Source organism: Egretta garzetta, unplaced genomic scaffold, assembly GCF_000687185.1.
Source record: "Egretta garzetta isolate BGI_Z169 unplaced genomic scaffold, ASM68718v1 scaffold708, whole genome shotgun sequence".
NCBI classification, from domain to species: Eukaryota; Metazoa; Chordata; class Aves; order Pelecaniformes; family Ardeidae; genus Egretta; species Egretta garzetta.
Genome location: NW_009260485.1, coordinates 540,060 through 551,664, shown reverse-complemented (window position 1 = coordinate 551,664; position 11,605 = coordinate 540,060). Strand labels below are relative to the sequence as shown.

Genomic DNA, 11,605 nt, shown 5'->3' with positions numbered 1-11,605 from the left:
CTTTTGCACCCTGCAGCAAGAAGCTTCACAAAAATGAAGATGGTCTCGGCGCTGCTTCTGCTGAGCACCCTCCTGGGTACCCCCGCAGTGCCTTCCCGGCGCCCCTCTTGTTACAAGAGGGCCCTCAAAGACCACAACTGTCACAACATCCCAGAAGGCACGGAGAACCTTCGACAAATCGAGGACGGTCTGCAAGATCACTTCTGGGAAGGGAAGAGCTGCGAGGTGATCTGTTACTGCAACCTGAATGAATTGCTCTGCTGCCCCAAGTAAGACCACGCTCACTGCATGCACGCTCGTACAGTTCTGTATGACCACCCATTATGTTTCCACGGTTTTACAGTTGCCACTGGAGGAATAATTTTAAAGAAATGTATCACTTCAAATGGCTTGAAATTACAGCAGGATATAGCCAATAACCTGATACGCTGCCAGTTTTCAGTTTTTGTTCTTCAGGGGCTCACCTAGGACTTGCTTAGCATATTTTGTAAACCTGCATGTCCTATTATAGCAGACTTTAACATTTAAATCACCCAACTTTTGACTGTTCTGTTTGATCTAAACTAAGTACGAGAATCACATCAAATCCTTATTCACAGCACTTTGCAATGAAGGTGTTTTCAGGACCATAAACAAAACCATTTGATTTCTGTTCCATGGTAAATAATTGTATTGCTATTCCAAGGTGCATGCACATGTGTCAGTCGAGTAAGTGATTTTGTAAAGACAGCCGTTTAAGGCAGGGAAGCACACAGGGGGGAAGAGAGGTTCACAAATCCCTGCAAGGGAGGGAGGAGATTCAGCTCAAGAACATCAATGCTTCTCTGGCTCCCTGGCACCACTGACAAAGCTGAATGGTGAAGTTCTCATTGGACAAGGGTTTTTTTTGCTGCTGTTTTACAGAAAAAATGTACATACCGACAAAATTAATATTGAGTTAATAGACAGCACCAGCCCATACTGGTTTGAAGTAATAAAATGTATTAAGAGGTATTATTTCATTCAGCTTTCCAGCAGCATCTTTTCTTTGAGAAATTAAGTTTAAAATTATCAACACTTCAAAACTTACCAATACTTCAGGGACACTAAAACGCAGTGGCATTATATAGGCAAGCAAAAATTACTTTTTACATGTGCTCCTCTCACCAACCAAGTTTCTCAAGTCCCCTAAAATCCAATAAAAGGCAAGTTTTCAGCACTCCCACAGGGGACTAGATTTTTGAACCAAGTGGGAATGACTTCTACAGCTATAAACTTTACATTCAAACTGAAAGCAAGGTTTAAATAATTTTTTCGTATTTCACTCTCCCTAAAAGCAAATGTGGTGTCCTCACCCTGAAGCACGCTTCGGGTTTCCAGCTTCAGCCTCTGAGCTTTGAACAGCCTAAGAAAGCATCTGTCTCTGATGCAAATACATAAGGAGGTCTTCCTTCAACCATCCTGAGGTACTGAAGACCTACTTTGCCAGTCTGCTCTCAGGACAAATTGCACTAAACAGTATGTGTGCACATGCGGAAGCTCTTTATTTTTCTAAAATTATGTATTTGCTAAGTTTACTATCTCAAAGCTAAAGTATGAGGGTGGAGTCCTGGCACTCTGGTCAGTCAATGAAAGTTTTGCCATCACTTCCAAACCAGGCCAGCAGAAGTAGAAATACAGTATCTTCATACTGACAGTTGCGTTTGCATTGCTGGAAGGGTATCCCACAAACACACTAATTCCACATACATCCCACCAAAAGCTAAAAACCCAAACCAAAACAAACCCCCCAAAAACAACCCCACAACTGGAAATTAATGCCATGCTCTGATATGAAGCAATAATCTAATTATTTAAATATCTGGTGCTATCTTTCAGGGATATTTTCTTTGGACCAAAGATATCTTTTGTGATTCCCTGCAACAGTCAGTGACGGACATCAAGTCTGCCAGTGAAGACAACAGAAATCATTCTACAATCATGTAATAATGCTTTCAAGTGGAAAAGCAAAACCATCACCACCAAAAAACACTTCCTAACCACAAGACAGTGCCTCTTTTTACACTGTAGAAAACTTTCCTTTCTATACCTTTTTGGAATCTCAAATATGTAAGAAATTCTTCCTTTCAAATGTGGTAGCTGCCTTAATTTCCATGACGGTGTAAAAGAATGTACAAGCTCTTAAGGCACCCTAATATGCATCCCCCAGCAAAAAGCCTGACTCGTGTTACTCAGCACAACATTCTCCACTAGTTTTGACGAAGAAGCTCCAAGCTTAAGCCTTTGTTCGTGGTTAAGAATGTGACTCTCATAGAAAGCTGCACTTGCAGTAGGTTGCTATCACTTCACTGCCGCCACCCAGCTAATGTTGTTTTAAGCTGAAGCTACTCAGTACCTGGCACTTCTGCAGTCAGCCTCCCACATTCTGTTTAGGCATCTTAAAATCCATGCACGTACAAAAGGCAAACTTTCACCATTCGTATTTGAAAATTCCACTGGGGAAAAAATAAAGCCAAAATTCACATTAATAATACTAGAGAACACTTAGGTCTTAATTATTTCTAACTGGTCAACTGCATTAACTATGGAATCTGTGAAATCTTAAATTGTTTAAAATTAGCATTGAATTTTTAAAATAGTAGAACAGTTACAATGTTGTATATATATTCAGAAAGGCATCTAAAGAGGATGGGACTAATGCAAGGCCTGTTAAGGCAACAAAAATCCATGCCAAGCAGCTTTTTTAATCAAGCCTTGTTTGAAGTACAGTACAGAATTAAGTTAAAATGCTGCCTTTTTATTTTTAGGCTAGCCCTGTGGGGAAACAGCTAGGGAAGTGAAGACAAAGACATACCTCAAAATATTAGAAGTAATCATCTCAATGTTCAAAAGGTATTGTGATCTAGGCTGTAGATATACAGCCACCTCTCACCACATGCCAATACCGATTACAGTGCAAGAGGAAAAACAGCCAATAATTTATGTCCCTTTGTAAGTTTAAGGAAAACCACCTGACCAAGCCAGGCTTACAGGCAGTAAGCCTGTCTTATTGCCTTACATATAAAAACTCTCTAGCTATCAAGTCAGTCACATGGAAGGTGTGTAGTACTGAAGTAAATATTTTAAGTGGAAAAACCTAAAAGTGTACTGTTCATCTAATAACCTTACAACATTACACTATGAAACACTGCTACCACCAGTTTACCAGACTTCACATGCAGCATGAAATCCCACAATGACTGTTTTTCTTCCACTGTAAATAAGGGTTGGCTAGTGGGGGAGGGGGGATGATTATACATAGCTAATAATAAACATTTCAAGTAAATCTGTGTGTACTATTTTTGCCAAGTAATTTTTAGGCTACTGCCTGTTAAACAGTTTGTGTCACCAGGCTTTTCAAGCCTGGTTTGTGTAATTATTCCTGAGTCATTTGGGCTTCCTACCAAATTATCAATTAAGGGGGGGAAAAAACCCCCACCACACAACCCCAAAAAAACCACACAAATCTGGCAACCCACAGTCAAAATATGCAAAGTCAGTGCTCTGCTAAGAAAACATATGGTATCTGCTCTTGTGCAGAGTCCTCTATAAGCTTCTAGCAGTAATAAGGGCACGTAACTTCTGTTGGTTGTACCATCTTGTTTCTACATGAATCACGTTGCATATGCCTGACATTCACAGCTTTCCAAAGCAGCAGTAGCAAAAAAAAATTGAAGGCAGATGCAAATCTGGGTAGTAAAGTTGGTGGTTTCCAGCTACTTTCCTTCCACCACTCCTGGCTAAGGAAAATCCATAATCCACTGGAGAAGAATTTTGCGCCTTTCCACATGCAGCAGGATAGGGTCACTTAGGCCACTACTTTAAGACTGACTTAGCATAGAAACTTGGTTTTGTTTCTCTCCCCACTCTCCTTCCCTCCCAAAGCTTCTCCTACAGGTGCTGCCAGGTCTAGGTGAGAACATTCACCCCTGCCACGCGCTCAGAGAAAAATCCTTTCTCCTTCAGACGATCTGCCCACGGCCAGGTTCCCAGTCCGTTTCTCCGACTAGTACTTTGAAGATGACAAGTTCAGTTTGCGCAAAGCATATTTAGCAAACAACTTTACAGTCACCATAGTGAAATGGGCACCAAAACAGCTCTTCAGGGGAATACCAATTTTAGCTGCCACTGGCTAGATATCACTAACTGCCTTGAACTTAGGCCAACACCACAGAACTTTATTGTGGAAATAAGTAAGACACTGCAAGTGAAAGAAATCAGGCCACTAAGAGGTACTGGGAAGGCAGCCAGTTTGAGGTTAGGGTTTATCATCATTCAGTCCTATGAGCACGTCATGGGTCAAAAAAGCAAAATGGAGCATCTTAGTTGCAGTGATGCCAGCAAAGTAGTAGTTTTCAAAAAAAACTCACAAGATTAACATCGAGCAGATTAGACCACAGAAATACTGCTTTCTCATTTTTCCCAAATTAAGAAAAAGCTTTTAAACAGCTGGTAAGATTGAGACTTGTAACAAATGCTAATTGAACAAGCTGAAGCTGTGTCCTCCTCCGCTTTAAGATAAGAACTCTTCTCCCTCCGCCTTTTCTTCAACATATGTGCACAGCTTAAAGCAGAAAGAAATCATATTCCACATAACACACATTTAGACTGGCACAACAGTTAAATAACAATACAAGAAGTCATTCATAATATCATCTTCAACATCAGACTTTACTAGGATATTCAATTAAAAGCAAAAGTTACCATAAGTTTTGCTGTGGTGTGTGGTTTGTTTTTTTTTTTTTTTAAAACAGGCCTGAGCTAATGCATGCAATGAAAAAGAAATAGTATGCCTATAGAAGATACCGTATTGACCCAGTACAGACGCCATCTTCCATTCTCCAATTAAGTTCTTAGTCGCATTCTGTGCGGATGAACAGAGAAGTCAGCAGCTAAAGGATTTCTTACTGGGTGGAAGGATTTCTCAGCACAGTAAGCTGCAGCAGTCTTTTCATCCGTACTTACAGCTTTGAAATTTGAGAGCTGCATTTTTTTCCACTTTAATATAGGAGCAGGAAGGCCTCAGTGCTTGGAAGCGCATATCCCAGCAATGACAAGATGAATAAACATATCAGAAAAGCCCCCACCAATTCTTGTTTCCACTGGGGAAAAAGAAAATCTTACGCAGCCATTTCTGCCCAGCTAACAACTGGAACTGTCATTTAAAGCCTTTTACCTTAGGAAAAAGAACCTACTGCCAAGTCTGCTACAGTTTTTTTTTTTTTTAAGGCATTGCATCATGAGAACTTGAAGTACATTCATAAATATATCCTTGGCACACTTTAATTGAAAAATATTTTAATATTATTACATAATTAGTCAAAGCGTAGCTATGAGGTACAAGTAACTCACTAAATAAGTTACAGACACACCCACTCGAGCAACAATATCAGTGATATTTATTTAAAATACTTTTGCTGAGGAAATTTGTTTCATAAGAGATGGTTTTCAACCAAATCAGCAAGGTTATGAAAAATAAAACAGAGAAACTCTCTGGTGAGAAAAAAGTTACAAAGCTTTTGCATATCAACAAAAACCCTCAGTCTTTTGATGTGCGGCCTGAGTCTCAGTCCCAACCTTTTCTGTCTAATGAACCCCACTATCCATCTTTAGATCTGGTTTGTTCTTGTCATTCTTCACCGAGTAGATGAAATATGTTAAGGTGTCCTTTTCATTCACTGGAATTGTCCTAAAATGGCAGCCAATTATCTATAAAGGAAGAACGCAAGGAAATTAAATAACCACTCTTAGATGCAGAAACTGAAGATTCAGATTGAAATCAACTACATCACAGTTTAAAAGATTGATCAAGAAGCTTAAAAAAAACTACCTCTCTTCAAAAGTCTTTCATAGTCATCAAAAAAGTAAATAAGAACCATTTTACTGAGAACTATGGACTAGATATAGCAGATTGTACCCTCATTTCTGAAGTAAAAAAATCCCAGAAATTTTTTAGGGGAAAAAAAAAGAAAAGAGTTCTCAAAACAAGCATGAGAGCATCATTACATCTGTATAGTTAAAACTTGACTATAGAGCAAGTAATGACTACAGAATATCATCAGAGCTACAGCACAGAAACGAGAGGCTACTGCTCATTACTCGGGGGGAGGTGGGGGGAGGAAAGCATGTGTCTGTATGAAGTCCTGTAGAGAAACATCTAAGACAATACAAGAACCTTTGAGAATTATAATTGAACATTCAGGTCTTTGAAACAGAGCTATCAACGAAAATTTCACCATGCTGTAACCACATGGCAATCTCTAAACAGCTCTCTAATCACTTTTGTCATTTCAGAAGTCTTTCCCTTCATCAAAACAAACACCAGTGTTCAAAATATTATACCTAAGACTACTGTCTAGCTTTTTGCAGAATACTTTGGTAGATTAAAATTAGCAAGAGGAAGTGAGAAAAAATGGGACTGCTCATTTAACTACCACAGGGTATAAAAGTTAAGCATAATTAGCAAGTCAGAAAGCTTTCTAAACCCCACCCCCCAAAAAATTTCAGAGGAACAGTTTGACAAAGTCCTTTAAAGTAGACTTTAAGTAACAGCTAGAGGAGTGTCTATTGTACATTAGGACAGGTTACAAGGAATCACATGCACTGTAAACTAAGGAAGTTCTGCAGCTATGGCTCAAATACCTGCAGGTCAAACACCACACGTGACAGCAGCTTTGCCTACTGCCATCAAGCAGCGTAAGAAGCATAAGCTAGCACAGATATCTCATGAGATGCACCTCAAGCAGACCCTTAGAAATGCTAGTTTTGCAGAACAAAAACAGCTTGTGCTTTTTCAAATCACAGTCCTGCTAATTCAAGAGCTAGCTGTACCTCAGCTCACATCTAAGAAAACAGAAGACTGATTTTAAATTCTTACTTGGTGGCAGCAGCACTATTCTTTTATAGCTCAGCCTTGAGATCTCCCACACATTTAAGGACCTTGCTGCCTTTAATCCACACAGATTAAGGGAGAGACCAACAAAATGTCTGCACTGAAGTACCGCACAAAGGTGAAAATATGGTTGCTCTATCTCCCTATTAAAAGAATATCACCAGTTCTCCCACGTATTTACATCAGCATGCTGTAACTGCATCTTTGCAATGCAGAGGATTCCTTTAAAATGACACTCAAATGCGGCAAAGACGCTCGCATATAGCTGTACTCACAGCTTCAGCACTTTTAGAAATATTGATAGGAAAAAACTAACTTCATAAAGTTCCATTTTTCTGTAGACAGATCCCAGTGCTTTTAATTAATGCAATTATTAATAGAAGCCTGTTTTTCACATTTCTGTACTTTATATACACAGGAACACCTATGTTCGCATTAACTAGCTTTTTCAAGCAAAGTCTGAACCTTGCTAGAACTTCACTGTGAATCCATGATTCTACGATATTCAGGGACACACAGATAAATCTTACTGCCCCAACTCAACACTTCTGTGTTTTTAAGCAGCACAGGCTCCTTTTGGAAGAGTCCCTCCTCTGGAAAGAACCTTTTTACTTTTGATTTACTTGGCTCAGGAGCTGTGACCAATGAAGGAAGCTAGATAAGCAGTTCCCTTTTGTTCTCCTAAAACCCAGATTACATATGCTCTTTATGCAAGGATCACATTGTATAGAAAACCGCATGCCGTAGCAAGTTGCATTTTCTATTATGGAACAAACACTCATACGTACTTCAACGAGCTGTGCTTTGTTAAGCCCCGGTCTGGTCTGTAGCTTGAAGTGTCTTTTGTACCTTCGAAGTGTGTTTACTTGTAACTGATATAAATCAACCTAGAAGAAAAGAGGGGAGGGGGGGGGGAATGGGAAGAAAACAATCTAATGTAACTGAAAAGGCTTCAGTCATTAACAGTTCGCATCTCAAAGATTTTGGAATATCACAGGTACCTAAGTATAAACCGTCAGCTCAGCAGATCTCATTTTGACAAAAAGCAAACTCCACCCTGCACCTTCTAGCAGAAAGGAAAACATCCCAGCTCTGTTTAAGAGCATTTTACTGTTATCATGCACAGCTCTGCCTCCCTTTAGCCGTGGACAATATTTGAACCCATTATTGTACTTTAATCAGTTCTGGATTTTTTTCTCTGTTCCCCAGTGCAAGCATGGTAACACAAAGACCAGTAACAACTTTCATGAAACATCTACAAAGATCCTGATTAAAGGGAGGCCCCTATATTGTGTAAAATTTGACGGCCAAAATCACAAGTTGCATGCAAGATACAGCACATCTGCACCATCATTGCCTTGAGGTGAGAGAAGAAAACAGCTGCTCTTGCTCTCCAAACATATCGCTGCTACATAAGCACAATGCAGGAGTTATGTGCATGGGCATAGTTGTCCAAAACTATCTTTCAGCACGAGTTGACAGTTGAGAGAATTGCACAAGGTCGTCTTAGGGATACAAATACACAACTTTAACCCAGTACTTCCCGCTGTTTTGGATCCCATGAACTCTGATCAACAGTTACTTCTCCCAGCAACAGCTTATCCTCCCACCCTCCCTGACAACGTAAGAGAGCTTAATCAGATGGCTGAGTGGGAAAGCAAGCTGAGAAAGCAGGCTGAATGAGAAATTCTGCTAGATCAGTTGCAATTACAGTAGTGTTCTCCAAACTCACTGCATTAAAGATTGGTTAAGGTATTCACTTCTGCTTTAAATTAATTTAGCGGCCTCAACGATAGAATACTTAAACAACAGCGCTACTGCATACTTGGTAACCTGGCCAGACTTGATGTGATGCCGCCTTGCACCATAGAAGCTGGGCATCCTTTGGTACTCTAAAGTTTACACGGCACAGATCCCACTTCCCAAGTCACAGTGGGGAACCCACACACTATAGAGCATCATGCAGAGGAACAGCAGCAGCTTTCCACCAAGTCCCAGAAGCTACCGGTACTACATAAGCCTCCTCCTGTCCTGCAGGAATCACTTCTAACAGGTAACGATGGTCATGACTGAGATGGAAACAGGAGAGCCTTACAACTCTTCAGAAGAATGTTTTGTGGAGTTCTTTTTTCCCCTCAGTAAACTGGATAGCAATTGAAAATAAAGACGGTCAAGGGCCAATGGGCATCTAAGGCATAAAGTAATCGTGTGGGATGAACATACTGCCATTGCCCAAACAGCCAGCTGAAGCTTCTCAAAAATACTTCCCAGGCAGTTTTCTTTTTTTCTTTCCTGCAGTAGTACCATTAAAAAAAAAAAAAAAAAAAAGCTTGGTTTCTTGTTCTAGAGATATCCATCATTTATGACATGTTTTACAATTCTTGCAGGAGAAAACAAAACAGGCTTGCAGGGAAGCAGTGATTACCACCGTGCCAGAGAGCTACCTGAAGTCACACAAAACATTAGCGTTAGACAGAACTTTCAAAGAAGAAATCCCACAAATTTATCAGACAAGCAACACAGCCCATCATCAAACTACTCCCAGTCCCCTAAAACCCCCTTAGCCAGGGCCTTCAGACTGGAGCCACACACCTTTAGGCAAGGATTCTTGCACAGTTTAATCACTTTATCCTGCTGATATCTGCAGATGCTGACCATAAGGACGGCATTAAATTAACACTTAATGGAGCAATTCCTGAAAAATACTTTAAAAAAAATCCCTCTTAGAAGGGACCCAGGTAGGCATGACAGCCTCTGCTCAAAATTAACACACTGAAGAGCACCTGCTAAGCCAGGCTGTAGCAGAAATGATACAGAGCACATCTAGAAAAAAGAGCCTTAGGTGCAGTCTCTCCCACTATACTACACAAAAGGTTTGAAAGCTGTAGTTCACTTTTATAATGGGTGAGGTTTCACTGGTCTGCAGTGGAGAAGACTGTTTGGAAAAGCACCATCTTCCTCCACTCCTTTCTAGCACGCTCTCCAAACATCTCTTCCCTCAACAAGGGGTAAAACCAAAGAGCTACCGTCATCAAACTCTCCTAGTTAGACTAGGACAATGGAGTAACTGTGAGAGCTGTCTGCAACACATTTAGCCCAGAAGGATCAGAGGGATGGGGCGGCGAGGCATTTATATCCCAAGCCCTATGCGCAATTCCTTTCAAGTTGTCAACTCCTGCAGATGAGAGTTTTCTGATATGTGGCAACGCACCACTCTGGAGAGAAAGTTGAAAACAGCAGTTTTCCGAGAGAACTAGCAGACACTTAAAAATAACCTAGAGACTCTTGTTCATTCTACTCTGCACAATTAATACAGGAAATACACCACAAAATTCAGGTAGCTTCTGTTATATTAAGAACTGAGTGAATCGGAAGCCTTCCCTTTCCTGCACGCAAATTAACACACTGAAGAGCACCTGCTAAGCCAGGCTGTAGCAGAAATGATACAGAGCACATCTAGAAAAAAGAGCCTTAGGTGCAGTCTCTCCCACTATACTACACAAAAGGTTTGAAAGCTGTAGTTCACTTTTATAATGGGTGAGGTTTCACTGGTCTGCAGTGGAGAAGACGGTTTGGAAAAGCACCATCTTCCTCCACTCCTTTCTAGCACGCTCTCCAAACATCTCTTCCCTCAACAAGGGGTAAAACCAAAGAGCTACCGTCATCAAACTCTCCTAGTTAGACTAGGACAATGGAGTAACTGTGAGAGCTGTCTGCAACACATTTAGCCCAGAAGGATCAGAGGGATGGGGCGGCGAGGCATTTATATCCCAAGCCCTATGCGCAATTCCTTTCAAGTTGTCAACTCCTGCAGATGAGAGTTTTCTGATATGTGGCAACGCACCACTCTGGAGAGAAAGTTGAAAACAGCAGTTTTCCGAGAGAACTAGCAGACACTTAAAAATAACCTAGAGACTCTTGTTCATTCTACTCTGCACAATTAATACAGGAAATACACCACAAAATTCAGGTAGCTTCTGTTATATTAAGAACTGAGTGAATCGGAAGCCTTCCCTTTCCTGCACGTACCAAAATAAGGAGACCTGCAAGGGTGGAAGAGTGGTATCCATGCAGACTCAGTAGTTATTAAGAACAGGCTTAACACAACAATTAAAAAACCCCAACTATTTAGCTACCTCTGGAGTGTCGATGTCTTGCACTGGTGAGTCACCATCATCGTCGCTGCCTTTCCTCTTTCTTCTGTTTCTCACACTCTGAATTAAGTTTTTGTGGAAGTCACAAATATACAGATGTCTTGCCTAGAAGAATAACACTGCGTCTTTCAATCAAATCAACGTTAAGTATCTCCCAGACTTTCGATATAAATGCACGTACAGAGACAACCCTCCAGCAGCCACAGTCACGTTGACTGGGTTCAGGAAGCTCTCCTCCTGGATTATTCTAAATAAAGAATGTGCTATGCTACAGATCACTGCTGCCACCGGCTCAGCCCAGAGGATACCAAAGTGCTGCAATCGTCTGATTCAGTAGTAACAGGCTGCAGAGACACACGAGCAGAACCCTCCCTCCGGCCACTCATCGCAACTCGGGGAAGCAAACAAACAAAAAAAGAACCTTTCAGTTGTTCTTTGGAGGGCAGAAAGCCGGCTCTCTTTTCCCATCTATATCCGCCCCCCTCTCCCCCCTGTTTTATTCTTACTACTTAGGCGAGGTCAAGCAGCACACTTCCCCCCC

At 40.9% G+C, this 11,605-nt stretch overlaps 2 protein-coding genes across 2 annotated transcripts; one reads left to right on the top strand and one right to left on the bottom strand.

The window, feature by feature from the left end:
- The first annotated feature begins 6 nt into the window (after positions 1-6).
- Positions 7-3,285, top strand: SCRG1 (stimulator of chondrogenesis 1). Its single transcript, XM_009644197.2, has 2 exons — positions 7-269; positions 1,858-3,285. Exons 1-2 carry the CDS (start codon positions 34-36, stop codon positions 1,910-1,912), a joined length of 291 nt encoding a protein of 96 aa, XP_009642492.1. The 5' UTR covers positions 7-33; the 3' UTR covers positions 1,913-3,285.
- Positions 3,286-5,127: 1,842 nt separating this feature from the next.
- Positions 5,128-11,450, bottom strand: SAP30 (Sin3A associated protein 30). The gene is made up of 4 exons (XM_009644202.2): positions 11,373-11,450; positions 11,047-11,169; positions 7,699-7,797; positions 5,128-5,727 (listed from the first exon to the last, which is right to left on the bottom strand). The coding sequence occupies exons 1-4, from the start codon at positions 11,448-11,450 to the stop codon at positions 5,605-5,607; spliced, it is 423 nt and encodes a 140-aa protein (XP_009642497.1). The 3' UTR covers positions 5,128-5,604.
- Positions 11,451-11,605: the final 155 nt, after the last annotated feature.

Bases quoted from the DNA above. Each gene is read 5' to 3' on its own strand.
- SCRG1 (XM_009644197.2), top strand. From the start codon at position 34: ATGAAGATGGTCTCGGCGCTGCTTCTGCTGAGCACCCTCCTGGGTACC. The intron at 270-1,857 runs GTAAGACCACGC...GCTATCTTTCAG, and splicing joins GAATTGCTCTGCTGCCCCAA to GGATATTTTCTTTGGACCAA.
- SAP30 (XM_009644202.2), bottom strand. From the start codon at position 11,450: ATGAGTGGCCGGAGGGAGGGTTCTGCTCGTGTGTCTCTGCAGCCTGTT. The intron at 7,798-11,046 runs GTAGCTAAATAG...CTTTTCTTCTAG, and splicing joins AAGACATCGACACTCCAGAG to GTTGATTTATATCAGTTACA. The intron at 5,728-7,698 runs GTACGTATGAGT...CTTCCTTTATAG, and splicing joins ACAAAGCACAGCTCGTTGAA to ATAATTGGCTGCCATTTTAG.